Source organism: Ceratotherium simum, chromosome 5 (assembly GCF_057802395.1).
Source record: "Ceratotherium simum simum isolate JZ-2026a chromosome 5, ASM5780239v1, whole genome shotgun sequence".
Classification (NCBI taxonomy): domain Eukaryota; kingdom Metazoa; phylum Chordata; class Mammalia; order Perissodactyla; family Rhinocerotidae; genus Ceratotherium; species Ceratotherium simum.
The window spans coordinates 23,488,439-23,514,316 of record NC_141904.1 but is presented as its reverse complement, the minus strand read 5'-3'; the positions used below and the strand labels follow the sequence as shown (position 1 = coordinate 23,514,316).

The 25,878-nt window shown below is 37.6% G+C and overlaps 1 protein-coding gene across 3 annotated transcripts in view; it reads left to right on the top strand.

Annotated features, from left to right (window-relative positions):
- The window catches only part of TBC1D5 (TBC1 domain family member 5), a 537,118-nt gene that overhangs the window by 436,493 nt on the left and 74,747 nt on the right, over positions 1-25,878 (top strand). For all 3 annotated transcript variants that reach the window (XM_087430599.1, XM_087430597.1, XM_087430598.1), the window contains 2 exons: positions 2,993-3,078; positions 22,874-23,166. In XM_087430599.1, the coding sequence (XP_087286725.1) occupies positions 2,993-3,078; positions 22,874-23,166 (379 nt within the window). The remainder of the gene's footprint in view (positions 1-2,992; positions 3,079-22,873; positions 23,167-25,878) is intronic.

Genomic DNA, 25,878 nt, shown 5'->3' with positions numbered 1-25,878 from the left:
TCTCATCCCCCTAAGGAACCCATTGTTATGATTTCGGTACATAGTTGTGTGAGAAGATATTGCTCCAAAATTTCTCAACTTTTTGAAACCTTATTCAGAAGAGATAAAACTAACTTAATTGAAAGGGAAGAATTATAGGTGAATCGAAGAACTGTCAGTATTGAATCTTAATGTATAAAAGCATCTGTGTTCTTTTTATTGTTCATGTCCACACATGTTGATTTTTCTAGCCACGCATTAGTGTACATACACGTCAGACGTTTAGTTCTGGGTTGTCCGTTACAGGAGCCACAAGCCACGGGGCTCTTAAGCGCTTGAAGTGTGGCGGCTAGTCCAAATTGAGATGTGCTATAAGTGTAAGATATGCACTGAATTTCAAAGACTTTGTACAAAAGAAAGAATGTAAAAATGTATCAATAATTTCTTACATTAATTACATGTTAAAATGACAATATTTTGGATATACTGAATTAAATAAAATGTTATTACATTGAATTTCACTCGTTTCTTTTTTTTTCAATGTGGTTGCTAGAAAATTTTAAATTTCATGTGAAGCTTGCATTTGTGACCCACATTATATTTCTGTCGGAAAGTGCTAGTCTAGATCATCTATCTGTCTACATACTTACGTTTTAGTAACAGCGTCATCTTCTTAGACAGAAAAACCTATTGTATAACTTCCAACTATAACCTCTGATTTTATTTTCTTACATTTTATGTGTTTTTTTTGTGTGTGTGTGTGTGTGTTTTGTTTGTTTGTTTGTTTGTTTTTGTGTGTGAGGAGATCAGCCCTGTGCTAACATCCGCCAATCCTCCTCTTTTTTTTTTTTTTGCTGAAGAAGACGGCCCTGGGCTAACATCCGTGCCCATCTTCCTCCACTTTATATGGGACGCCGCCGCAGCATGGCTTGCCAGCAGTGCGTCGGTGCGCGCCCGGGATCCGAACCAGCGAACCCCGGGCCGCGGAGCGCGCGCACTTAACCGCTTGCGCCACCGGGCCGGCCCCTTATTTTCTTACATTTTAAATGCTGTTTTTCAACATCATCATTTGATTCTTTGTCTTCAATCCCAGTACAGTGGTACTTTGCCTCTCCCTTTGACACTAGTACGTCTCCTAGGAATTTAAATAGGCCTTAGTGAAAGCAATACTTGAGCCTCATTCATATGTTCAAGTTAGATCATTATTCCTAATAATGGCTTTAAGTGCTTAGATAGATCAGCACTTCGTGTCTTCGGTTGCTCGTCATCTGTTTATAAAGACGTGTCAAGAAATTGCACAATGCAATCCCTTCTTTCATTGTTTTCTAGCAAAAAGTAACATAATCCTTTATTAGTTAGTTGGAAGTCAGAGAAGAAAAGCCTTTTATATTAGCAAAAATAAAATGTATTTCCAGGTACTGAGAATAAAGAGCAAAATTAGTCATGAGTGATAGTCCTGCGAAAGTTAATTTTTTTAATAAATCATGAATGCACTGGCAACCTGCCAGTGGCTTTAACCTCTATTTTATTTTCCCATTATGCTTGGGTCCAGGTTGTCATCAGCTACCATGAGGAAACCTATGTAATTCCTAGAGAGAGAAAAGTTGCGCTGTTAGACTTAATAGTATGGTAGTCATGGAAGCGTCAGTTATCTTCATCAAGGCAATTCAGATTTGATTATTGTAGAACTGTGTTGAATACCAAACCAGTGGAGTAGTAGCTGGAGCTAAATCAAGGGATTGTCATTTTTGTCAGATGATTAGGGCTGACTAGGGAAGAGATATGAAAGGGTTGAGCTGTGTAAATATTCTCTTTTCAGCAGAAAAAGAAAAGGTCCATCATGGCCATTAAGATGCAGCTTGTTAGCTTGATGAATTTCAAACTATTTAACCTTAGCAATTATATATCCCCACCTCCATGCAAGTATATCAGTGCCTTGGGATTATGTCTCCAGGGATTGATATTGAAGCATATTGGTAATTTTCTATTAAGAGAAAATGCAGCCTGTCTGTGTCTAGATAGATCTCTCAAAGGATAGGGCATGCTCTGGTTCAAAATCCTAATTATTAATTCAAATCATATATTCAGGTAAACATTGTAACACATTTATTTATAAGTTTTTTAAAACTTTTCTTAACACTTTAGAGATGATGGTATTCATTTAAGTTATGCTGTTAACATGTTACATTTTATAAACTGGAAGTATATTTGTTTAATTTTTATTTGCCTATGAGGGACTTGTCTATTTAAATAATAGACACATTAAATAACAGCAAAATATTTAAATAGACACACTTGACCTAATGATTCAAGGACATTTCTGCAATGATTATAAATAATATTAAATGCCAGAAAAGGCAGTATATGCTGCTTTTATGAAATGTGCATTAGTCAATTTGCTTTTGTGTTGTGATGGTACCCTGCTAATATTTTCACTACCTGGGCACTTATTAAACTCGTATGTAAGAATAGATGACATAGAAATTGCTAACTTGAAAAGAATTGCTGAATTCTGAAATAACACATTGATTTTAGGAGAAGAAAGACTCAGTGTGCCATCTAGTGGGCATATTTAGCATTCTGGTTATCAAAAACTAACAGTGATTTTTACTTTCTCCAAAATACAGCTTTCTTGACACTGTCTCTCAGCCCTTACGCATAGATTGTGCTCATGTTACATCTCATATAATTTTTCAGTTTTGTTTTAATTTTATCTGATTGTGTTTTGGAAAGTCATATTGATCCAAATCATCAAAAATAAGTCTAATGACAGAAATACATCTATGTAAACTATGAGACAGATAAAAGTAAAATATATTAAAACAATTGCAGTGTTTAATTAGGACTAAGATCAGTTAAGACAAAATTTCAACAATAAAAGCAAAACTAAAGCACACAAATTATTAAACTTCATTGTTATATGTATTTTTTCTGAAGGATATAAAAATCGTTTTTGTTCTTTTATGTGTTAATGTATAATTTAAATAGCTTTATACATTTTTTTTCTCTATAGAGAAATCCAAGACCAGTGACTTATCAATTCCATCCAAATTTAGATTATTACAAAGCACGGGGAGCAGACCTCATGAATAAAAGCCGGTAAGTCCTCTTTCTCTGATGAAAGTTATAAATCACAAAGATATTCTGAGAGATCATCAGGAAATTTTACACATTTGCTGAAAATAATTTTCCAGATTTCAGAATATCAGTGGTTACTGCATGTAATGAATCTTTGTTAAATAAATTATCTGAGTTTTTTTTAAAGCCATAAGAAAATGATATACATCAATGTCAGTGGTAAGATGAAAAATTAAATAAATGTAAGAGTACTTGTTACAATTTGAAGTTAGGCAACTTCATTTTTCTAACACTAATAAACCTGAATAAATTGTGCCTACTTGTATAATCTCTTTCTAGATCCTTGCTTTTGATTGAAAAGAGGCAGTTCTATAATATATTTTTAAATTATTTCAGTAACAAAATTAAAATTGGGTTTCCCAACTGTCTTTAGAACTACACAGTAAGCTTATAAATGCATCTTGTGTGTGCATTTGTGATTATATACATAGAAATTTTAAGGGTCACTGTAGGAATAAAAAAACATTAAATCCTACTTTTAAATGAAATTAACATTGGCATAAAGGGTTGATGAACAGTTTTGTTCTTTCATAATACTGTGCTCAGATGTCTCAGGAGTTAACTTTTCAAACCAGAACCATCTCAAATTAGAATGTAATTTCAAAGTTTACTCTGCAAGACTAAAATGTTAGTAATGATAAATGCTGCCAAGTTGTCCGAATTTTCTTCCTTAAGCATTTGCCTATGTGCTAGCTTTTCTTCAGTAGGCTTCCAACAACCTAAATATACATTTATGGGGTGCATATACACGATGTGTTCTGCTCTTACTTGGAGAGTTAAAAAGAAGACATAATTCCTGCCACACACAAACTCATAGTCTAAGGGATGAGAAGAGGTTTACAAGAAAGCAGCTAAATTTAAACTTGTATTTTGAACCCTGTTTTAGTGTAATGTTATTTTTAAAGTACCCATCCATGACTGAAATCTGTCTTATGTTTTGATGTACTGTGTAATTATGAGACAGTTCTATAGCCCAGGAGACTTCTCTGAAGCTCTTTTCTGTTTATTCATTTCATCTGGTTCTTGTTTCACAAATAAAAGGCCATTCCCTGTAGTCACTTTGTTCATTTAATTTAACATATTTTTGTTGAGTACCAGACTCACATTATTCTAGGCATCAGAGATACTCAGTAAACAAACCAGACAAAAATCCCTGCCCTCAGGAATCTTACAGTCTAATCACTTGTATTTCTCCCGTCATGTTAAGTATTTAGTTTTGGTATGTTTAAAAGAACAAAGTATTTTAGGTACTTTCTTTATACAAGATCTTTCTAGCTAGAATCCCTTCTTCTCTCCCCACTTCTTCCTCACCAGTACCACTGGATTAGTTTTCACACAACAGTGGAAGAATTATCAATTTACAGCAGATTATGTCACAGCCCCACTTAAACCTCTCGAAAGGCTTCCAGTTACCGCTGATAATCCAGTCTTCTTCCTGTGCCCCTTCCCTCTCTCTCTGACGTTATCTCCTTCCATTCTCCCCTGCTCTGCACTCCCATGCTTGCACCTGCCTGGGGCCTTTGCACTTAACTCTTCCCCCTTCCTGGAGCACTTCTCCCACCCTCATCTTCCCTTGCCTCTTCATGATTTAGGGCTCAGCCCAAATATCATCTCAGAGAGGCCACTTCTGACCTCCCTGTTGTCTTCTCCTCCCCTAGTCACTCTCTACCCATTTCCCAATCTTATTTTCATAGCATTCATTACTAACTGAAGTTATACGCTTCATTTGTGTGTGCATCATCTGTCTCCCCAACTTCCCCACTAAAATGCAAGCCTCCTGAGGGCAGGCACTTTCTCTTACTCACCACCTAAGGGCACCTCAGATAATGCCTGGCATAGGGAAATTACTCAACAAATATTTGTTGCATGTATACTTGTATTATCTTTTGACATTTTTCAACATCTACTTTTTTCTCCAAAAAAGGAAATGAACTGTACCCTTTCTTTTCTACCTTTCATGTTTTCTTTCTTCTATTTAGCTTTCTGTCCCTACATTTTTCTTCTCAAAAATGTTGGTTCTGTTTTATGTATTTCCTTATAAAGCACATTGAGATTCCTCTATAAAGTGTCATTGTGATGATTGGAGGGAAGGTTTTTCATCATCTCTGTTGTGGTTTCAAAGGTTAAAATTGAAGTTGAACCAAATGAAACAGTGTGTGAGAAGACATCACAGACCAGTGAGCAAGGGAAGAGTTAATAAATGTGTGCTGGGAAACTTGACAGATCTTTTTTTTTTTTTAAGATTTTTTAAATTTATTTATTTTTTTCCCCCAAAGCCCCAGTAGATAGTTGTATGTCATAGTTGCACATCCTTCTAGTTGCTGTATGTGGGACGCGGCCTCAGCATGGCCAGAGAAGCGGTGCGTTGTTGCACGCTCGGGATCCGAACCTGGGCCGCCAGCAGCGAAGCGCCGCGCACTTAACCGCTAAGCCATGGGGCCGGCCCTTGACAGATCTTTTGAAAACGTTATCAACTTATAACCTTACCACACACCAAAATAAATTTCAAGTGAATCAAAGTGCAACAAGGAAACACAGAAATAACACAGAAGTGTCTCTCTGAACTCTAGTTACTAGAAGACTTTTTAACCTTAAAAGTAATGGAAGAAATCACAAAGGAAACGACTGGTGGATTTTGCTACACAAATGTTTTTAAGTAGATATGTCAAAAATAAACTGAAGCAAAAGGCAAACAGAAAATTGGGAAAATATTTGTAGTGGAAGTAACTGATAAACTCTAATATCATTAACGTATAAAGAACTTATGCAGTTCAGTAAGAAACACAACATCCTGTCTCAGCGGCCGTTCCTTCTCATGCCATGCTCTCTTGGATTCTCTCCTTCTCTGCCTATAAATGTTGGAACACCTTCCAGGCTTCTTTTCTTCTCTGCACCCCTTCCCTAGAGGATCTCAGCCCAGGTTCCTGGTTTTAAATACCATTTATGACTGAAGGGTCCTTAATTTATATCTTCAGTTTGTCCCCTGCCCTTGACCTCCAGACTTATATAGTCCACCACCCACTCAGTTTTTCCTCCTGGATTCCCACATGCATCTCAAATTTAATACTTTCCAAACTAAAATTTTGATTCCACCTCCACAAACCTGTTTTTCCCCCGGTGTTTTTCCATCACAATCAATAGCACAACCCAGTTGATAGAGCCTTAAAATTGCCCTTGCCTCCTCTTTTTCTCTCACATCACATGTCAAGTCCATCAGCAAATCCTCTTCAAAATATATCCTGAAACAAATCACTTTTCTCTCTCTGTACTGCTAATACTGAGTCACCACATCATTGCTCATCTCACTACTGTAGTCTCCCAACTGGTCTCCCTGCTTCCTCTCCTCTTCCTTATAGATCTTTTCCACACGGCAGCCAGATTAATGTAAGTCAGATCATATCACTCTACTCAGAGCCCTTCGGTGGCTTCCCAAAACATTTAGGATAAAATCCAAAGCCTTTTCAATGGCTTACAAGGCTGGCCCTATGTGATCCAGCCTCCTGTGTCTCCAAACCCATTTGTTACCACCACTCTTCTCATTTGGTCACTGGACTCCAGCCACACTGGCTTGCTTACCATTCCTCAAGCACACAAACATGTTCCCATTTCAGTAGCTTTGAGCTTGCTTTTCCCTGTGCCTAGATTCTTCCCCAAGAATCCACGTGGCACACTTACTATCCAGTCTGTGTTTACATATTATCTCTTTGGAGAACCCCTCTTTCACTGCCCTGTCTAAAATAACTGCCCCCTTCATTCTGTCCCTTTGCTTTGTTTTGTTTTGTTTTTGTTTTTCTGTTTTTTATAGCAATTCTTAATTACATGAAATGGTATTTTTTAAAAATTTTATTGGGTATTTTTTGTTTCTTGCACTGAAATGTAAACTCTACATGTTTGTCTTATTAACTGTTGTATATCTGCACCTAAAATAGTGCCTAGAAAACAGGAGGCACTGAATGAAAGAAGAATTGCAAACAGCAGATAAACATTGAAAAGGCTGTTTACTCATAATTAGTGAAAGAAATGCAAATTAAAACACCAATAAAGTACCATTTTCACCTTTCAAATTGGCAAATTAAAAATATATGAGCCAGGGGCCGGCCCGGTGGTGCAAGCGGTTAAGTGCACACGCACCGACGCACTGCTTGGCAAGCCATGCTGTGGCGGTGTCCCATATAAAGTGGAGGAAGATGGGCACAGATATTAGCCCAGGGCCAGTCTTCCTCAGCAAAAAGTGGAGGATTGGCAGATGTTAGCTCAGGGCCGATCTTCCTCACACACACAAAAAATAATAATTAAAAAAATAAATGAGCCAGAGATAAATAAGTCCTAGAGATCTACTGTACAGCATAGTGCCCATAGTTAATAATACTGTGTTATATACCTAAAAATTTGCTAAGAGGGTAGATCTTACTTTGTCTTCTCATCACAAAAAAATTAAATAAATAAAAAATAAAAAGAGAGCAGGAAGAAATTTTTGAAGGTGATGGATATGTTTTGGTATAGATTGTGGTGATAGTTTCACAGATGTATACTTATCTCCAAACTCATCAAGTTGTACACATTAAATATGTACAGCTGTTTGTGTCAGTCATACCTCAATAAAGTGGTGTAAAATGAATGAGCAAGCTAGCACTGGGGAAGGTGTGTGCATACCCTTAGTCACCAATTGAGGGAGTATAGATTGAGACAAACTTGATAATCTTGCCAAAGAATTCTTCCAATTCCGTATGTAGCCCTTATATCCACCACATTATTCCCTGGAGGTTTGTTTATCGTGTCACTACTTTATCCATGATCAAAAACCAATGTAGCCATGAAATGGTTAATAAAGTCCCCATTTAGCTATTTAAGGCCTAAGATGCTTATACCAGGCTGGGCCCTTGAGCCGTAATTAGCCTTGCAACTACTTTCTTAGCTGTTTAGAGGCTATTAAAGAGTTAATGTATGGGGGCTGTCATTGAGTAGCAAGACAGGGAGTGGGGATGATCCAGAGGGGATCTCTATACTCATGGGGAAACCCCAGCGGTGATCAGTAAGAGGATAGGCAAGAGATAGACGCCTGGAAAGCAGGGAACTAATACCTGCTGCCTCTATGATAATGGACTTCTATTTGTGTTGCTTATCCAAATAAAAGATGAGGCTGCAAAGATGACATGTGATTTCATGGATAAGAATATCTCTAGAAATCAAGAAGCCTGATTTCTCTTCTCTGCTTTACCATGGATTGCTATAATTAAGTCTTTAAAAGCAAGTGCCTAGGTATTTTAGTGGTAGATTTTCCATTACGTGTGTGGGTAATATTCACTATGCTCTGATTTTACTTACTTGCAAATTTCTTTTTAAAAATGGGAATTGACATTTTCTTATTCATTCAACTTTTGAGCTCAGAACGACAATTTAACACTCAAATCTTGTTCCAGTTTTGTCCTTAAATAACCAGAAATTGCTGCTGTAAAAAAATAAGTACATCTAAATTGTGACCAGTCTTCAGAAAGACCCATCTAATTTATTTAGGAATCCATGACTACTAAAATGCCCAGTTCAGTAGTTATGGAACAGAATTTCATAGTTTTTAATACTGCAATCTCTTATATTAGGGGTAGAATCACATACCTTCTCTATTCCAAAACATTCATGGATTTTCTGTTTGAAAATGACACAGTTTCTCAAAACGTATAATTCTTTCTGCTCTGCAGAAGTGATGAAATAATGGCACCTGAGCTGTCAGTAGTGCCTCACAAGCACATGTCGCTTTATCTAGCGGTGCGTTTTTACAGACTCGACAACAGTAGGTCTTTTAACTTGCTTAAGCAATTTTATATCACCGAAATTAGATGTTTCATTTGATTAAATTAGGCCTTGATAGAGATGGAAGAAACCGAGCTTAGTTCTTGATCTTTTTACTCACCAGATCAGCAATAACATTCTCTGTGCTAACATTCCCTGCTTTCCTCTTCCCCCTGTCAGAGCTTAGTTTAAACAATTTAATTGATATCAGTGATATAATTCTGGCAGGTAGGCCCTCTGCAGAAGACCCCTTGTCAGGACCCCTGCATGGTATGGAAGAGGAAGCCAGGCTCCAGGGAAAGAAGATTCTAATAAGGCAGGTTCCCTGGGCTCTGGAGATGTATCCCGCAGTCCTCAGCAGGGCTCCATGTGATTAAAGAGTGATGGCATCCAGTCCATTCTTACTCCGAGAATGCCTGGTGGCTAATGATTCTTCATCTCTCCTTGGGATCAGGATCTGCCTCAGTTAGGAGTGCTCCCCTCAGGGCCTGGCCTAACTAGAATGTCCTGAGGAAGTACAGGATCCCAGGAAGCACAAGGATTCTGCTAACAGTTGTAGTCTTATGTTAGAATATGAGCTTTGTGAGACCAGGGACCACATCTGTCTCTTTCATTGCTGTTTCCACAGGACCCGGCACAGAGGACAAATTCAAATGTTAGTGAAATGCATGAATACTTTTTAGCTTCAATTATAGAATAACTCATGTTGATGTCAGGGTCTGGATCTTAGAATCTTCGTATTCCCAGTGCCGGGCACTGTTTCTGGTATTCAGTAAATATTTAGTTTGATGACTGAATAAATAAATGCTGTTTTGAATACCTAAAAGTATTCCAAAAAAAAGTACCAAAAGTACCAAAAAAAATTCTCCTGGACAGTTTCCATTTTATATAGTCAACAAGATTTTTTAAGTTAGGCTTTATTATGTTTACTTACATAATGACTGCATTTTTTCCCAAAGTATTTTATTGCTAAAATATGGTAAAGAAATAATATGCTAATAGTATTCCCCAAGCCATGAAGCTGAGAAGTCCATGGTTATCAGTATTAGTAGTTAATTGGCTAATCAGAATTTCAGCGGACACTGATTTCTATATATAAGTAATTTTGTGATATTTTTGTGCTCAAATAACTAAGAATTTGTGCTATAAACACATCTATGTCTGAAGTACTCTTTCTGTTGTATCAAAAAGAGTTCTAAATTCCTAACCAATTTAGGTAGATTGGTAATGCTATCTCCTATCTAGTCCAGAGTAAATAGATCTTTCTTCTCTTTTAAAAAAATTTGTGTATAATTTGTACATGATACACAGATCTTAAGTATTCAATCTGATGAGTTTTGATACTTGTGTATACCCATGTAACCACCATCCAAAACAATATATCTGGAGTGAACGTGTCTTTTCAGCCAAGAGTTCCCTCATGTCCCTTTGCAGTCAATTCCAACCCTTCATCCCAAGGCAACCACTTTCTAATTTCTGTTACATATATTAGTTTTGCCTTTTCTTGAGCTTCACATAAATGGAACTACACAGCATGCACTCTTTTGTGTCTAGCTTTTTTCGGTCAGCATGATGTTTTTGCAGTTCATCCATGTTGTTGCATATATCAGTAGTTCCTTCCTTTAGATTGTTGAGCTGTATTCTATTATATGAATATACCACAAGTTATCTGTTCATTTGTTGATAGATACTAGGTTATTTCCAGATTTAGGGTATTATGAATAAGGCTGCTATGAACATTCTAACACAGGTGTTTTGATGTTGTTGTTTATTATTGTTGTTTGTGGATATGTGTTTTTATTTCTCTTGGGTAAACACTTTGAAATTAAATTGCTCTATAGGATAGATGTATGTTTAACTTCGTAAGAAACTACCAAACTGTTTTACAAAGTAATTATATCTTTTTCCACTCCCTTCAGGAATATATGGGGTTCTATTGCTCTATATCCTTGTCAGCATTTGCTATTGTCAGTCTTTTTGATTTTATCCATTCTGGTATGAAATTGATATTTCACTGTGGTTTAATTTGCATTTTCCTGGTGACTAATGATGTTGAGCATCTTTTCACAGCATATTGGTGATTTATATATCTTCTTTGTGAAGTGTCTGTTCAAGTATTTTGCCTATTTTTAATGGGTTGTTTGTCTTTCTATCCCTGATTTGTAGGAATTCTTTATATATTCTGGATAGGAGTCTTTGTCAGATATATATGCTGCAAATATTATTCCCCATTGTGTGGCTTGCCCATTCATTTTCTTAACGATGTCTTTTGACGAGCAAAAAATTTGTATTTCAATGAAGGTTTGTTTTTTTTCTTTTATGGCTAGCACATTTTGTTTCCTATGTAAGAAATCTTTACCTCCCCTTAGTCTCCATTGTTGAGGGTCCCCCAGACCACCATCAGCTTCAATGATTCATCAAAGGACTCATAAAACTCAGAAAAGCTGTTATACTCATGGTTACAGTATATTATGGCAAAAGGATACAGATTAAAATCAGGAAAGGAAAAAGGTTGGAGTCTAGGAGAAACCAGGTACAAGTTTCCAATTGTTCTCTCCCAATGGAGTGCTTAAATCTCCCAGGAACCACGTATGACAATACTTATGAAGTGTTGCCAAGTAGGGAAGCTCACCCAAGCCTTGGTGTCCCCCAGGGTTTTTTATTAAAGGTCAGTCACATAGCCATAAAGCCACCGTGTGACTAATATTAGCTACTCAGTCTCCAATTTCCTCAGAGGTCAAACTGATACAGTGTGGCATGGGGCTCAGGTTGAACAAAAACAGACTTTTACAATAAATCCTATTGTTAGCATAAACTATTTGATGTGGCCCAAGGCCCTAGGTATACACAGACACTCTTATCAGGCCCGACATTCCAAGGACTAGAGGTTATCTCCCAGTTGTCAGTCAAGGGCCAGTCCTAAACAACTTTGGAATGTGCAAGATTTGGGCATCCCAGGTCTGCTGAGTTAACCCTTTACTGTACAGTCTCAAAGATATTCTGTGTTCTTCCAAAAGCTGTGTAATTCTAGCATTTGTATTAAATCTGTGCTATTTGTATTAAATCTGTCACTCCACCATCTGTGTGCAGTGAGGTAAAGATTAAGGTCCATCTTTTTCCATGTAGATATCCAGCTGTTCAGTACCATTTGTTTAAAAAGTCTTTCCTTTCCCTGTTGAATTAAATTGGATCTTTGGTTGAAAATCATTTGACTACATATGTATGAGTCTATTTCTGGACGGTCTATCCTTTCTCTAATACCACACTAGCTCAATTATGTAGCTTTGTAGCAAGCCTTGATTTTAAGTGGTCTGAGACCTCCAGCTTTATTCTTTTTCATTATTTTGGCTATTCTAGGTTCTTAAATTTTAGAATCAACTTAACTTGTCAAATTCTATAAAAATCATTGGGATTTTGCTTAAGAAAGGAAAAAGGTTGGAGTATAGGGGAAACGAGGTACAAGTTTCCAGTTGTCCTCTCCAAATGGATTGCGCTGAATCTCAATCAATTTGGAAAGAACTGATACCTTAATATTACTGACTTATCTAATCCATGAACATGGACTATCTCTTCATTTTGTTAGGTCTTCTTTAAATTCTCTCAGTACTGTTTTATAGTTTTTAGTGTCGAGATCTTGTAGATTTCCTTTTAATTACGAGTAGATAAATTCCTCTTTTTTTCTGCATCTAACCTGTTCCTTCCTGTGCCTGTATTTTTAAAATGTGACTGTTTCCTTGGACTTTTCCGTGGACTCACACGTTTCTTTATATATATTAGCTCCCATACCTCCTGCCTTAAAACTCTAACAGTTGGTTCTTGATATATGTTTAACTACAGCTGCTTGTGATTTTTTTTTTTTTTTGGTGAGGAAGATTAGCCCTCAGCTAACATCTGTTGCCAATCGTCCTCTTTTTGCTGAGAACGATTGGCCCTGGGCTAACATCCGTGCACATCTTCCTCTTCTTTATATGTGGGATGCCTGCCGCAGCGTGGCTTGATAAGCGGTGTGTAGGTCCACGCCCAGGATCTGAACCTGCAAACCCCGGGCCTCGGAAGTGGAGCGTGTGAACCTAACCACTATGCCGCCGCACCAGCCCTTGTGATTTCTTTTTTAATTGTGAAGATATATAGTGATTTTCTTTTTCTTTTTTTTTTAATTAATTTATTTTTTCCCCCAAAACCCCAGTAGATAGTTGTATGTCTTAGTTGCACATCGTTCTAGTTGTTGTATATGGAACGCGGCATCAGCATGACCGGAGAAGCCGTGCGTCGGTGCGCACCTGGGATCCGAACCCGGGCCGCCAGCAGCGGAGCGCTTGCACTTAACCACTAAGCCACGGGGCCAGCCCTATAGTGATTTTCAAAGTGAGGGAAGAGTGGTGAGGAGGGCCAAACTCCCCATCAGGTGGGCATCTCAGAATTATATCCTCTTCCATTCTGATGTGTTCCCCCAGGCTAGAGAATCCCTGACTCGCTAAAGGCTCTGCTGTTGTGAACCACGATTACCAATGGGAGAGATTTATATCCCTCAGATTCATTGAGTCAGAGAATAAATTAGTTGAAAACTACCGCTTTAGAAAATAGAAACCTCATTTATTCCTATAGATATGTCTTGGGGAGTTTATCTAATGATTTTATATACCATAGTTAATGCATAATTGCTTATTATTTGTTATGTTAGTTTAACAAATATTATAAATTGTGTTCAGACCCAATTAGGTAAGCCCTACAGTCTGGCTTATAACCACCCACACATCAGGGCCAGCCGTTTTATCCCTAACAAGCGCTATTCCTTTTGCTTCACATCACACTAACAAAAATTCGCCTGCCATGTGCAAAATCATCATAGTCTTTATAGCTGAAAGAAAACATGTTTCACTTGAAAGTCAGACTTCTAAGGAATAAGTAATAGCAAGCTAACTTTTATCATTTAGTTTTAATAAAACCTATGAATTCTAGAGTTCCATGAGATGTGGAGAGAGTTCGTTTTCTAAGATAACAGAAACCTCACAATATGGCAAACAGAATTAGATATAGATGTCTTTCACTGAAGCAGATTTGATGCACTCAACTTTAAAGTTAAAGAATTTAAAAAGTTGTAAACTAATTCATTTTATAGAATTTGAAGCCTTTAACTTACAGAATTCTGTAAGTAGAAGTACATCATGAATGTTAGCTCAGATGTTAGAATTATCTGAAAAGTACTATGTTGCAACCCTGACAACTGTTTTAAATTTCCAAATAAAAGACTGATGTCTATAAGCATGAAAGAAAGAAATATGAGCCATAATCCATTCAGAGTAGGTCAATAATGATAGACTAGAGAAATACAGAGATGCAAAGAGAACATTGTTTCTATCCAAAACCAAAGTCAGGGATGTGAGGGCGATCTGGCTGCAACATCTGCCACCCCATTGATCACCAGGGTTGATTTGGCTGATCTGGCTGGCTAGGTGGGTGTCCCCTTCCTCTCTCACTGCTCCATGTGCGTCCCTTCTGAAGCTGTGCGCTGGGTTGAAGAGGATGACCTTCCCTGATAGAGGAGGACCGTTCTTCTGTCAGGAGTATATGAGTAGCTGTGCTCCCCTGCTAGAACCTCCAAATTGGCTCTCAAAACCAAAGTCCCATATTTATATTTACTTTTTCCAATTATTCTTTGCACTTAAGAAAATAATTTTAAGATAAGTTATATGCTTTTATGGTGGAAAAGAAGTATATGTAGAATGAGGTAAGAAAACGATAGAAAAAATAGGAGCCTATAATAGAAAAAGGACAAGAATGAAAAAAAAGATCTCTGAAGGAAGATGAACATAGAGGAGGAAGGAGGGGCAAAAAAAAAAACAAAAACAGAAAAGAAACTGAGAGTGGAAATAAGGAGGCAGGGCAAACAGGTAGGCCCCTAAGTTTGGAGATGGGGTTTGGTCAACATTCCTCAAGGGCCTAGACTAGTGTACAGGCCTCTCATTTGGTCCTATCATCTCAACGGTATAATGAATGTGATGGTAGAAGCCATTTGGCACTGCAGATCATAAACTCTTAGAGTTGGAAAGGGGCTTTCATTTAACCCTGTCTCTCACGCATACCAGGACTAGGAAGCTTGGTGTCTGAAGATGGTTTTCCAGTCGCTACTTACACAGTTCCAGAAAGGGAGCACTTGCTTTTTTTTGAGGGGGGGGAGGGCTATTTATTTATTTTAATTTATATATATATTTTTTTTATCGAGGTCACATTGGTTTATAACATTACATAAGTTTCAGGTGTACATCATTATATCTTGATTTCTGTATAGATTGCATCATGTTCATCACCAAAAGTCTAGTTGCCATCCGTCATGATACATATGTGCCCCTTTACCCCTTTGCCCTCCCCCCCTTCCCCTCTGGTAAACAACAGTCTGATCTCTGTGCCTATGTGTTTGTTTGTTTATCTTCCAGCACTTAGTATTTTAAATAGAGCTTGTTAAACTATTAGAAAGGATTTCCTGTGTCATATCTTTTTAACTGTCTTCTGTTACTTTCTGTAACTTTTGTAACTCATGTCATTTTTTTAAAGCCATGCAAAAAAAGGACTGTTTTCCCTCATGGCAGCTCTCACAATACTGGAGGACTTGCTCCCCAGATTTTTTAGCCACTCCTCTTCCAGTGTAATTTTCATACCTCCCCACTGTTCCACTCCATTATATAAACACACAATTCAGTTCTACCAGAAATTAATGCATTACCACAAGCTGTCTGCCATAGTTGTACAGTTGTCTTCTGCAGTGTAGGCACTCATCTGGTATTTCTAGTCACATATTTACATTTTCTGTTAAAGGATAATATATATTTACTATAAAAGGATAATATATTTTTAGTATAGATAGAGACCATATTTACTTTTGAAGGATCATTTCACAGGGTACACAATTCTAGGTCAGTGGTTTTTTTCTCTCAACACTTAAACATTCACTCCGCTCTCTTCTTGCATGCATGGTTTCTGAGAAAAAGTTGGATGTGATTCTTACCTTTGCTCTTCTATAGGTATGGTATTTTTTTAACTCTGGCTTCTTTCAGGAATTTTTTTTCTTTATCTGTGATTTTCTGTAGTTTAAAAATGATGTGGCTAAGTATAGTTTTTTTGGAATTTATCCTATTTGGTGTTCTCTGAGCCTTCTGGATTTGTGGTTTGGTGTCTGACATTAATTTGGGGGAAATTCTCAGGCATTATTGTTTGACATATTTCCTCTGTTCCTTTCTCTCTTTCTTCCCCTTCTGGTATTCCCATTATGCATATGTTACATCTTTTATAGTTGTCCCACAGTTCTTGGATAGTCTGTTCTGGTTTTTTCTGTCTTTTTCCTGTTTGCTTTTTCAGTTTATGGAGTTTCTACTGAAATATCCTCAACGTCAGACATTCTTTCCTCAGCTGTGTGCAGTCTACTAATAAGCCCATCAAAGACATTCTTCATTTCTGTTACAGTGTTTTTGATCTCTATCATTTCTTTTTTTGTCTCTTAGAATTTCCTTCTCTCTGCTTACATTGCCCATCTGTTTTTTGCACGCTGTCTACTTTATTCATTAGAGCCCTTAGAATTTTAATCACAGTCATTTTATATTCCCAGTCTAATAATTCCAACATCCCTGCTATATCTGAGTCTGGTTCTGATGCTTTCTCTGTCTCTTCAAACTGTGTTTTTTTGCTTTTTTAGTATGTCTTGTAGACATCTATGTCTTGATAGATGGACATGATACAGTGGGTAAAATGAACTGCTATAAACAGGCCGTTGGTGATGTAGTGACAAGGTGTGGGCTGTAGTCCTATAATGAGGTCTCAGTGTTTTAGTGAGCCTGTGCCTCTATACTGTGAACTTCACACATGCCTCAGCCCCTGGGTGGGACAGGATGGCTTGAGGGGGCTGGAGTTGGGTATTTCACTTCCCCCAGGTCATTTAGGCTCTGATAAAACCCCAGCAGGTTAGACTCTGGTTAAGTAGTTTCTCCTGAAGGCAGACCTTGTTAAGAAGAACAGAATGCCCTGGTGTATTTCAAAATGGTTCCTTTTCCCCACCCCTTGCCAGAAGCATGATTTTTCTTGTGTATTTACCATGAGAACCTGGTAGGGCTCCAGGAGGTAAAATTCACCCATGACTGGGTCCCCTTGGATTTTTTATATCTCAAATTTGTCCACACTGAGCCTCTAGCAATTCATCAACTACAGTTCAGATTTCCCTACCCCAGTACTGGTTCCTTTGAGTTTCTGCTTGTGGGTCTCTGCTTGAGTAAGCCATGATACTCTGTATTCACCTGTCAATCTCTTCAATTTGGAGACAGCAGTTTGCCCTGTGACCTCACTTCTCTTACAGATCTTAGAAAAAGTTGTTCATGTTTCTTAGTTTGTTCAGCTTTTTACTTGTTTTTAGGACAGAGTGGAGACTTATAAGCTTCTTACATGCCAGACTGGAAACTAGAAGTTCACTCATCTAGCATTACTGTAACCCAAGAATCTTACTTTTCTTCAACATCATCACTGCGGGCTTATATTAGCCTTGTAGACCAAACCAAAACATTAATGTTTGGGAATTTTATTTTTTTAGTGTGAACTCATATTAATCCATGCCTCTATATTCTATATGTAATGTGCAATTGTAAAAATTTTTAACCTAAGTACACAAGCTCTTATTTATCTTTGTTATATTTTATCTGTTTAATTCATTTCTCATGCTAGCCTGTTGAGAGTATTTTAAATTTTGATTATTTTATCTGATATTTTAGGTGTCTCTGCACCCTTTGGTCTCAAATTCAATAAGCATGTGTACTCTTTCTTCAAGTCACAAAATTATAGAATTTTCTATCTAAAGGGGACAGAAAATATCATATAATTCAGCCCCCTTGGTTTAAAGATAAGGAAACTTTGGTCCAGACAGCAGTCTAACTCTCCCAGGTTACACAGCTCATTACTAGAAGATTTTGACCTTCAAAAAAAGGACTGGTGAGCAGATCTTTGAACCAAGTCTGAGATGCTTATCATCACCAGGAGCCCTTGATGGGTGCTAAAACATTCAGCAGTACACTTGAGGTACAGTTGATTAGCTATAACTGAGCATGCTTTAGCTTCCGTTATATCCACTGGCACTGACATACCTTGATAAAATCTAACAGACTTCAACACTTCAGACAAGAAATAAAGTTGCCTTAGAATGACTTGTTTATAGTGAACCGTACTGGCTACTTGTAATAAACTATAACCATTTCCAAGTAATTAATAAAAATATTTATGTAAACCAGTCTATTTTCCAGTTCATGGTTTCTGCACTCCTTTTGAAAAATCAGAACATTTCCCCACTTCCATTCTTCTGATATTTCTATTTTTACTCAATAAAACAAGATGAGTAATATATTTAAACACAAATAAACTCAAACATCTGAAATTTTAAAATGTACCTAAATAACAATTAGTCAATAGACTATTTAGAAAATGTGGGGAAAAAACTTTGATGCTGTTGCTATATTCAAATGTAAATGTATAGCTTTAAATGCTTTTATTGGGAAAGAAAGAGAATGAATAAGGGAATGGGTGAATGAATGAGTGAACCAAGCATTCAACCTTTGGGAACACAAGAAAAGAAATAATAAGAAAAATATTAATTAGAATATAGAGAAAAATAATTTAAAATAAATTGAGGGCTGGCCCGGTGGCGTAGCGGTTAAGTATGCACGCTCCACTGTGGCGGCCCGGAGTTCACAGGCTCGGGTCCCCAGCGCTCACCAACACGTCACTTGTCAAGCCATGCCTTTGCAGTGTCCCATATAAAGCAGAGGAAGATGGGCACAGATGTTAGCCCAGGGCCAATCTTCCTCAGCAAAAAAAAGAGGATTGGCATCAGATGTTAGCTCAGGGCTAATCTTCCTCGCAAAAAAAAATATATATATATATAGAAAATTCATTCTTTGACAAAAGTATAAACAAGTATCTAACAAAATTTTATTTCAAAAAGAGTGAAATAAACAAATATTAGATAATATCAGACCTAAAAAATCTATAGGTATAAAGGAAATAAACCAGGGTGATGTAAAAATTTGGATACCAGGAGAGGGAAGGATGTGGAGAATTTTTACAGAGGTAATAATGTGATATTTTTTTTAAAAAAAGCTTTAGAAAGATTTTAGAAGTTGAATGAAAACAGCTCATGACTCCTGCAATTAAGAAGGCCTTGGAGACCCTAGAAACCCTTTCACTAGAATGTAGGTTAGAAAGCCAGGCTGCAAGAGATTAAGGGGTTAGGAAGAGGGTAGGAAGAGGCAGCAGGAGTTACCCATTTTCAGAAATTCGGAAACTGAACAAAAGGGGCCCAACAGGGAAGCCAGGTTGAGTTCTGGTACAAGTGTTTCGAAGGATTCTTGGATCTTCAGAAAAATGCCCCTGTTTCTACTGATTTAACCCTCTAAATGAGTAAATAAATTCTTGGCACAATTTCAAAACAATTCCTCCTAAATGGTACTATTTTTAATAATAGTATGTAGTAGACAATAGTAATGAAAGACTTTGATTACACAGAATTAGTTACTTATTAGATTTGATATTTAATGTCTTGTTAACTCCAAAGTCCTCTTACTATTTATTTCAACACTATTTACACATTGCACTCCATCTTCAATCCAACGCAATCTAATCCAGCCCTCGCTGACCATCAGATCTCTGACAACTGTATTAATTCTCATTAATTCAGCACACATGACTTAATAGTATACATCACAACCAATAACTGTTACAAATTGTTTGGTATTTCTTGTTGAAGAATGCTGCTACTAACATATAAGATCTGTATTAGCTAACGTTGGCATAAAAATTGTCATGCCTGAAAAACAAATGAACTATGGACAGTATGCTTTGCCCAGAAGAACATGGTTTACAATTGTTTATATCTGAAAATACATAGAGTTACCTTCAGTAGTTGTTTTCAGAAGAAAATGTTCTTCTGGAAGCTAAGAGTAATAGATGAGGGGGAAATTGGTTAAAAACAAAAAGTGTTCAAAACAGGAAAACAGTGCTCATCCCCTTTTAAGAGCTATTCAGATGAAAAATTGCTTGGCATGAGCTTGATCTATATGTTTTTCGTGGTTATTAGTAGTAATGAAGATGCATTAACCATATTCTCTTGATAACGCTCTAGCAGTTTCTTAGTACTTTTATCAACATATAAATTTTACAACTGGCAATATGGGAATTTGACTAGTACGTTTTTGTTTATAAAAAAGGGTAACAACATTATAACTTCTTCATATCTGTGAATTATGAATCTCGACTTGCAAACAAGCAAAACTAAAATGCACTAGAACTTGAATATCATGATAGCTCTTCCTTCTACTGCCACTCACGAGAAATGGAAATGCACGTGGGCTGCTGAGTGGAGTACAGTGCCAGGGGTGAATGCCTTCTTCATCCAGAATTTATGAGTTCTTTTCATTTCATTCATTCATTTTCTTTTTTTTTTTTTTCTTTTTTTTGTGAGGGAGATCAGCCCTGAGCTAACATCCATGCTAATCCTCCTCTTTTTGCTGAGGAAGACCGGCTCTGAGCTAACATCTATTGCCAATCCTCCTCCTTTTTTTTTTTCCCCCCAAGGCCTCAGTAGATAGCTGCATGTCATAGCTGCACATCCTTCTAGTTGCTGTATGTGGGACGTGGCCTCAGCATGGCCAGAGAAGCGGTGCATCGGTGCGCGCCTGGGATCCGAACCCGGGCTGCCAGTAGCGGAGCGCACGCACTGAACCGCTAAGCCACCGGGCCAGCCCTCATTCATTTTCTTAATAAACATGTGTAGAATGCCTTCTCTGTTGCTAAGCTGTAGTGTCTGTCGATTGAGAATGTTCTGCTTCATCAGGAAGCAGCTGAAAACGGGAAGTAAGTGGTACACAATCACTATATATCCTTATCTCCTTTAGGAAACGTTCTTTTCAATACTTTTTGGAAGGACATTAAATAGCTCCGCTCCTTAAAGATGAAACTTGATGCAAAAAGAACCATTTGAAAAATGATTTTTTTAATATTTCGTTGAGTTATAAATGAATAGATCTTTCTTTTATAAAGCTGAATTTCAGGTTTTAAATTTGATTTGTCCTATCTCCAAAGCAATGGAAGTCTCCAATACCTGGCCCATAATATTAGCTAGTACCATTAGAGCAAACTTTATGGAAAGAAGAAGCATAGTGTTCTTTCCTTTTTATTATAGAACTGTGGATCAGTTCTGTTTTAGAGCTGTATCTGGTAATGCCAAGGATGCAGCTGTCATATAAAAAGTAGGAGAATTACTATGTAAGTGCTGCCTGGCAGATCTGAGAGAAGGAAATGATGGTAAAATTCAATTCGACTCATACTTGATTTTCTATTTTTCACTGTTATGAAAAAGAAGCAAAACGTGAGAAAATAAGTTTCTATTAATGATTTGGGCCATAAAAATACAAAATTTGGCATTGTCATGGAGTTGGACTACCTCCACAACTAAAATAATTTATAATCAAATTGGTCGTCAAGATAATAGCCTTGAGATACTTGAAGATTATGAATCATTTGGGAAATAATCATTCATTTAACAAACGTTTACTTGGTGTCCTATATTTGCTGGACAGTTATAATAAGACAGGCACTGGAACACCACGGAAGCTGAGAGAGGAAGTGTATAAGAGGGAGGGCAGTGTTTAAGGGGGTTAATTGCCACTGAAAGGTAGAGTAAAATAAGAATGGACCTTCAGCTCTGCAATGCTGAAGTCACTGATGACCCTGAGGAGAGTGGTTTCAGAGCAATGGCAAGGAGGCCACAACAAGACCTTAGTGGGCCAAAGACGGAAGAAGCAGAAGTAGCATGTTTAGACTCCCTTTTGAAGACACAATTGTGAGGAGGGAAAGAAGTGGGATGGTAACTAGAAAGGACTGAAGGTTCAAAGGAGAAGTTAGTACACACATCCACCCCATGACTGTATGCTAATGGGAATGATACAAGAGGAAGATGCAGGAGCAGCAGTCTTGAAAAGTCAGAGGAGATGGGATCCAGAGCACAGATGGAGAGGCTGGCCATGGCTAGGAGCAGGGACTCTTCTTCCACTTTAACAGGTGAAGAGACTTAGACCACAGGTAGATGCAGCTGCCATTTAACAAATATTTATAAAACACCTATTTTGCGCTAGGCAATGGCAATATATAGCAGAGACAAAAATCCTTGCTTTCATGAAACTTTTATTTGAGTGAGGATTGGACAAGGTAGACAAATAATAACCAAATGAGTAAAACATATAGTATGTCAGATGATGCAAAGTGCTATCAAGAAAAGTAAAGCAGGGCAGCAGGGAAGGAGGATATGGAGTGCTGGGGCAGGGGGGTGTGGATGGCAATTCTCATGAACTGGGCACTTGATGTAACTTCTGTGAATTTACTTCTTGACTCGCAGACATTTATTTTTCGAAATCAGATTAAATGTGGTCTAATACTCATATGCCAGGGCTTGTGGGAAATCTACTCTTGGCCTGGCTTCACCGGTGCCCCCTTCTATGAGTACCCCAAGGCTTTCCCAGCCCTGTACCTCTCCTTTATAGTCCTCATCACAGGTTTTAATCATACATTTATTTATTTAATATGTTGCTTCCCTCCTGGACTAGAAGCTCCAAGAGGGGAACTATGTCTGTTCTGGACGGTTGTATCCCCAGAACCTAGCACAATATTGGCACGTAATAGGCCCTAGATGCTGAATGAAGGAATGAATGAATGAATGAAAAGTGAAAAGACTATTTTCCATAAACCACATCTTTAAGACTCTTGTCGTTTTATTATTCTGTGGTCACTTTTAAGTTTTCACTTCTCAGTTTGTGTAGCTGATCCAGTAAATGGCCTTTTTCATAGCAGGTAAGGTATGTTTTTATACCAATGGAGTATGTGAAATAGAATTGTCCTCTAGTTTAAGTAATGTCTCTCCACCCAATTTTTTTTTTTTTTTTTACAGGACCAATGCCAAAGGCGCTCCCCTGAATATAAATAAGGTCTCTAACAGCCTGATTAATTTTGGAAGAAAGTTGATTTCTCCAGCAATGGCCCCAGGCAGCACGGGTGGCCCTGTCCCTGGGGGCAGCAGTGGCAGCTCCTCCACTGCTGTTGTTCCCACCAGGACCTTAGCAGAGGCCCCCAGGCATCATTTGCAACAGCAGCAGCAGCAGCAGCAGCAGCAGCAGCAGCAGCAGCAGCAGCAGCAACAGCGGCTGATGAAATCGGAAAGCATGCCAGTGCAATTGAACAAAGGTAAGGAAAAAGTACTAGTAAATCGAAAGAAAACACTCACAGTGTAACCTGGGATTTCCTCACTTGCCTGTGAAGAACCATCCTCCTAGAAATAGAAATGAATGCAAAACTTAATTTTTAAAAAATCTGTTGTATTAGATCCTTTTTAAGTTAGAACATCAGATATTGTATTGTTCTTAATTAAGAACATTTTATGGGGTAATTTGTTAAGGTATTTTTTTAACATTTATATCCTAGTATATAGCATTTAAGTCCTGTGGATGCCCCTAGAGTACGGCACAAACTGTCACAACACAGAACTTGACTGTAATCTCTGCCAACTTCGTATAATGATGCTTCTGACTAGAAGAGGCTCTGAAATGGGAAGTTCCAACGCCATGGGCTTTAATAGTCACAGCATTCCTCTGTGCCACTGGGAGGAGCCTGCCACTAGGCTTGCAGTCTCTCATCCAGCTGCTTTACCTCTGGAGAATACAAACGAGAGCCTTAAGGGGTTGAAAAAAGCTAAACAGAATCTCAATCAGCCAAAGTAAGTGTCTGAGTCCATGCACGAAAACTTAGAACCTTAGAATGTTATAGCAGAGGAAACCTTGGAGATATCCGATCTGGATCTCATCTGATGAGTGAGGCACTGCTGTTAGTGGCACTCTTGCTGCTGGGACTCGGGGAAGCTCATTTCTATTTCAGGGCCTTCCCAGGGCGTCACCTCCCTCATGTATTTTATTTATAAGAGGGCCCTTCAGGTTCTTACTCAGAACTTTTATACTCTTATTTTCCACCTATTTGCAGAGACATCATGTGTTAGATACCCCTATTCACAGCCGATTAGATTATTTTTAGTAGTGGGACTCTCCTATCTAGAATATAGAAGAAAGAAATAGTAACATGATAGCAGAATATCTAAAAAATCAATCCTAAGACCTCACAAAGCATAGAGTCTGCGGCCATGGTGTCAGGGCAGGTATCCTGACCCATGCCTCATTCATGTCTTAAAGGGATCCCTGTGTTGCTGCCATGTTCAATAACCAGTGCTGACAATAACAATGGTAATATTGAGTCAGTAAGAAGACCCTAAACCATGTTCCATATACTATGTTTAAGAAGATTGCATCCAAAATTATTAAGTATTTTATATTATTGGCATTTAAATCAGTCAACTTAAATTAAATGGACTTTATTCCCCAGTGATACAAAATAATGAATACTATTAGTAATGAGTGTTTGTGTGTGTATCCTTCCATTAGTTACATCATGTTATCTGTTGTTGCCTATATGAAGTATTAGACTTTGTGTAATTAGTATTTAAATTTCTATTAGAATATTTGGTTTACCTTACATAAGAATATCTCCTTTAAATCACATTCCTTTTTTTTTTTAATGTAGAGCTATCACACATAGTTTACAGAAAAGGAGACTTCAAATCATTAATCATTAAAATACCAGGAGACATGCCCACTTACAGAATGGAAATGAATGTTATTTTATATATTTCTTAATTGTACTGTTTTATTGTTCTAAACAAATATGACTTCAATATTGCTTTGATAACAAGCTGTAGTCAGTAGTAATTCTAACTGATGGCAGGCAAATGAGTCAGAGAATCTCTTAATGCTGTAGCTTAAATTTTCTGAGGAACCAAGCCAAATGACTCTAGAAATATAAAGTTGTGTCTCTAAGGAAATGTCAAGTATTAATATCACAGTAAGTGAGAAGGGAAGTGCAGGAGGATGGAACAATTGATGAAAACTGAGTCCCCAGTTATGAGGGGACAACAGAGCACTTAAGCAAAGTATTTGGAACATGAGCATCACCAGGGCATTTTGCAACTGATCCCTGTGCTGAAAGAAAGTGGCCTTGTTTGGCAACTCTTCTGTCTTTTTATTTCTGGTTCGTTCTTCTCATGTCAATCTACAAAAAGCTTGTCTACCTTCATGTTAAAGATAAATATTCTTGCTAAAGCCCCTCCCTGCATAAAGGTTTGAAGAGAGTAAAAGGCAAAGAGAACAGTTTGTACAAGTAGAAGTAGTACAGGTTGATGTTCTTCCTTCCTTCACTCTCCCGTGAACTGTCAGTGGAATCCTGAAGCTCTCTGACCCTTTCTTTCCTCACCCTGAAGTGAAAGGTTTGGACCAATCTCTGGGGAGCCTCCCAGCTCCAAAAATCTGTAGTTCCTTTGGTAAAAGATATATGGTTACTTCTCCAACATTAGTTCTTTATGCTGGTGTTTCCCACAAGTATGCTGCTGTTCTGTGACGCTGACAAATCTGCAAGTGTGTCACCTGGTCCCAGAGATTAGTGAGCACAGTATTTAGCCTGTCAGGAGGCTTGTGTTGGAATATGAATTCTAACTATCTCAGAAGAAAGTCATCTACATAGTGCCTTTGAGGAAAGATAATGGAATAGCCTTTTTAGTGTATTCTCTGGTGGAAAATTTGAAAGTTGTTTTGAAAAGTGGTTGTTTGTAAAGATGAAAATGCTTATGGTTTTCATAGGCTAGTTAACTCTTGATTGTGTGTGCTTATATAGGGGAACAATTGTATGAAAAACCCAAAATTCATCTATCTGTTGCTTGAAATGCAACGGATTCTGTAGTGTATATATGTGTTGGGGGTAGAGTTGTGAAGGAAGGAAAAAGGAGCACAAATCTTCCTCCATAATTTTCCTGGTGATATTTAATATTAAAATTAGTTTTCAGTCTCTAAATAGACACTA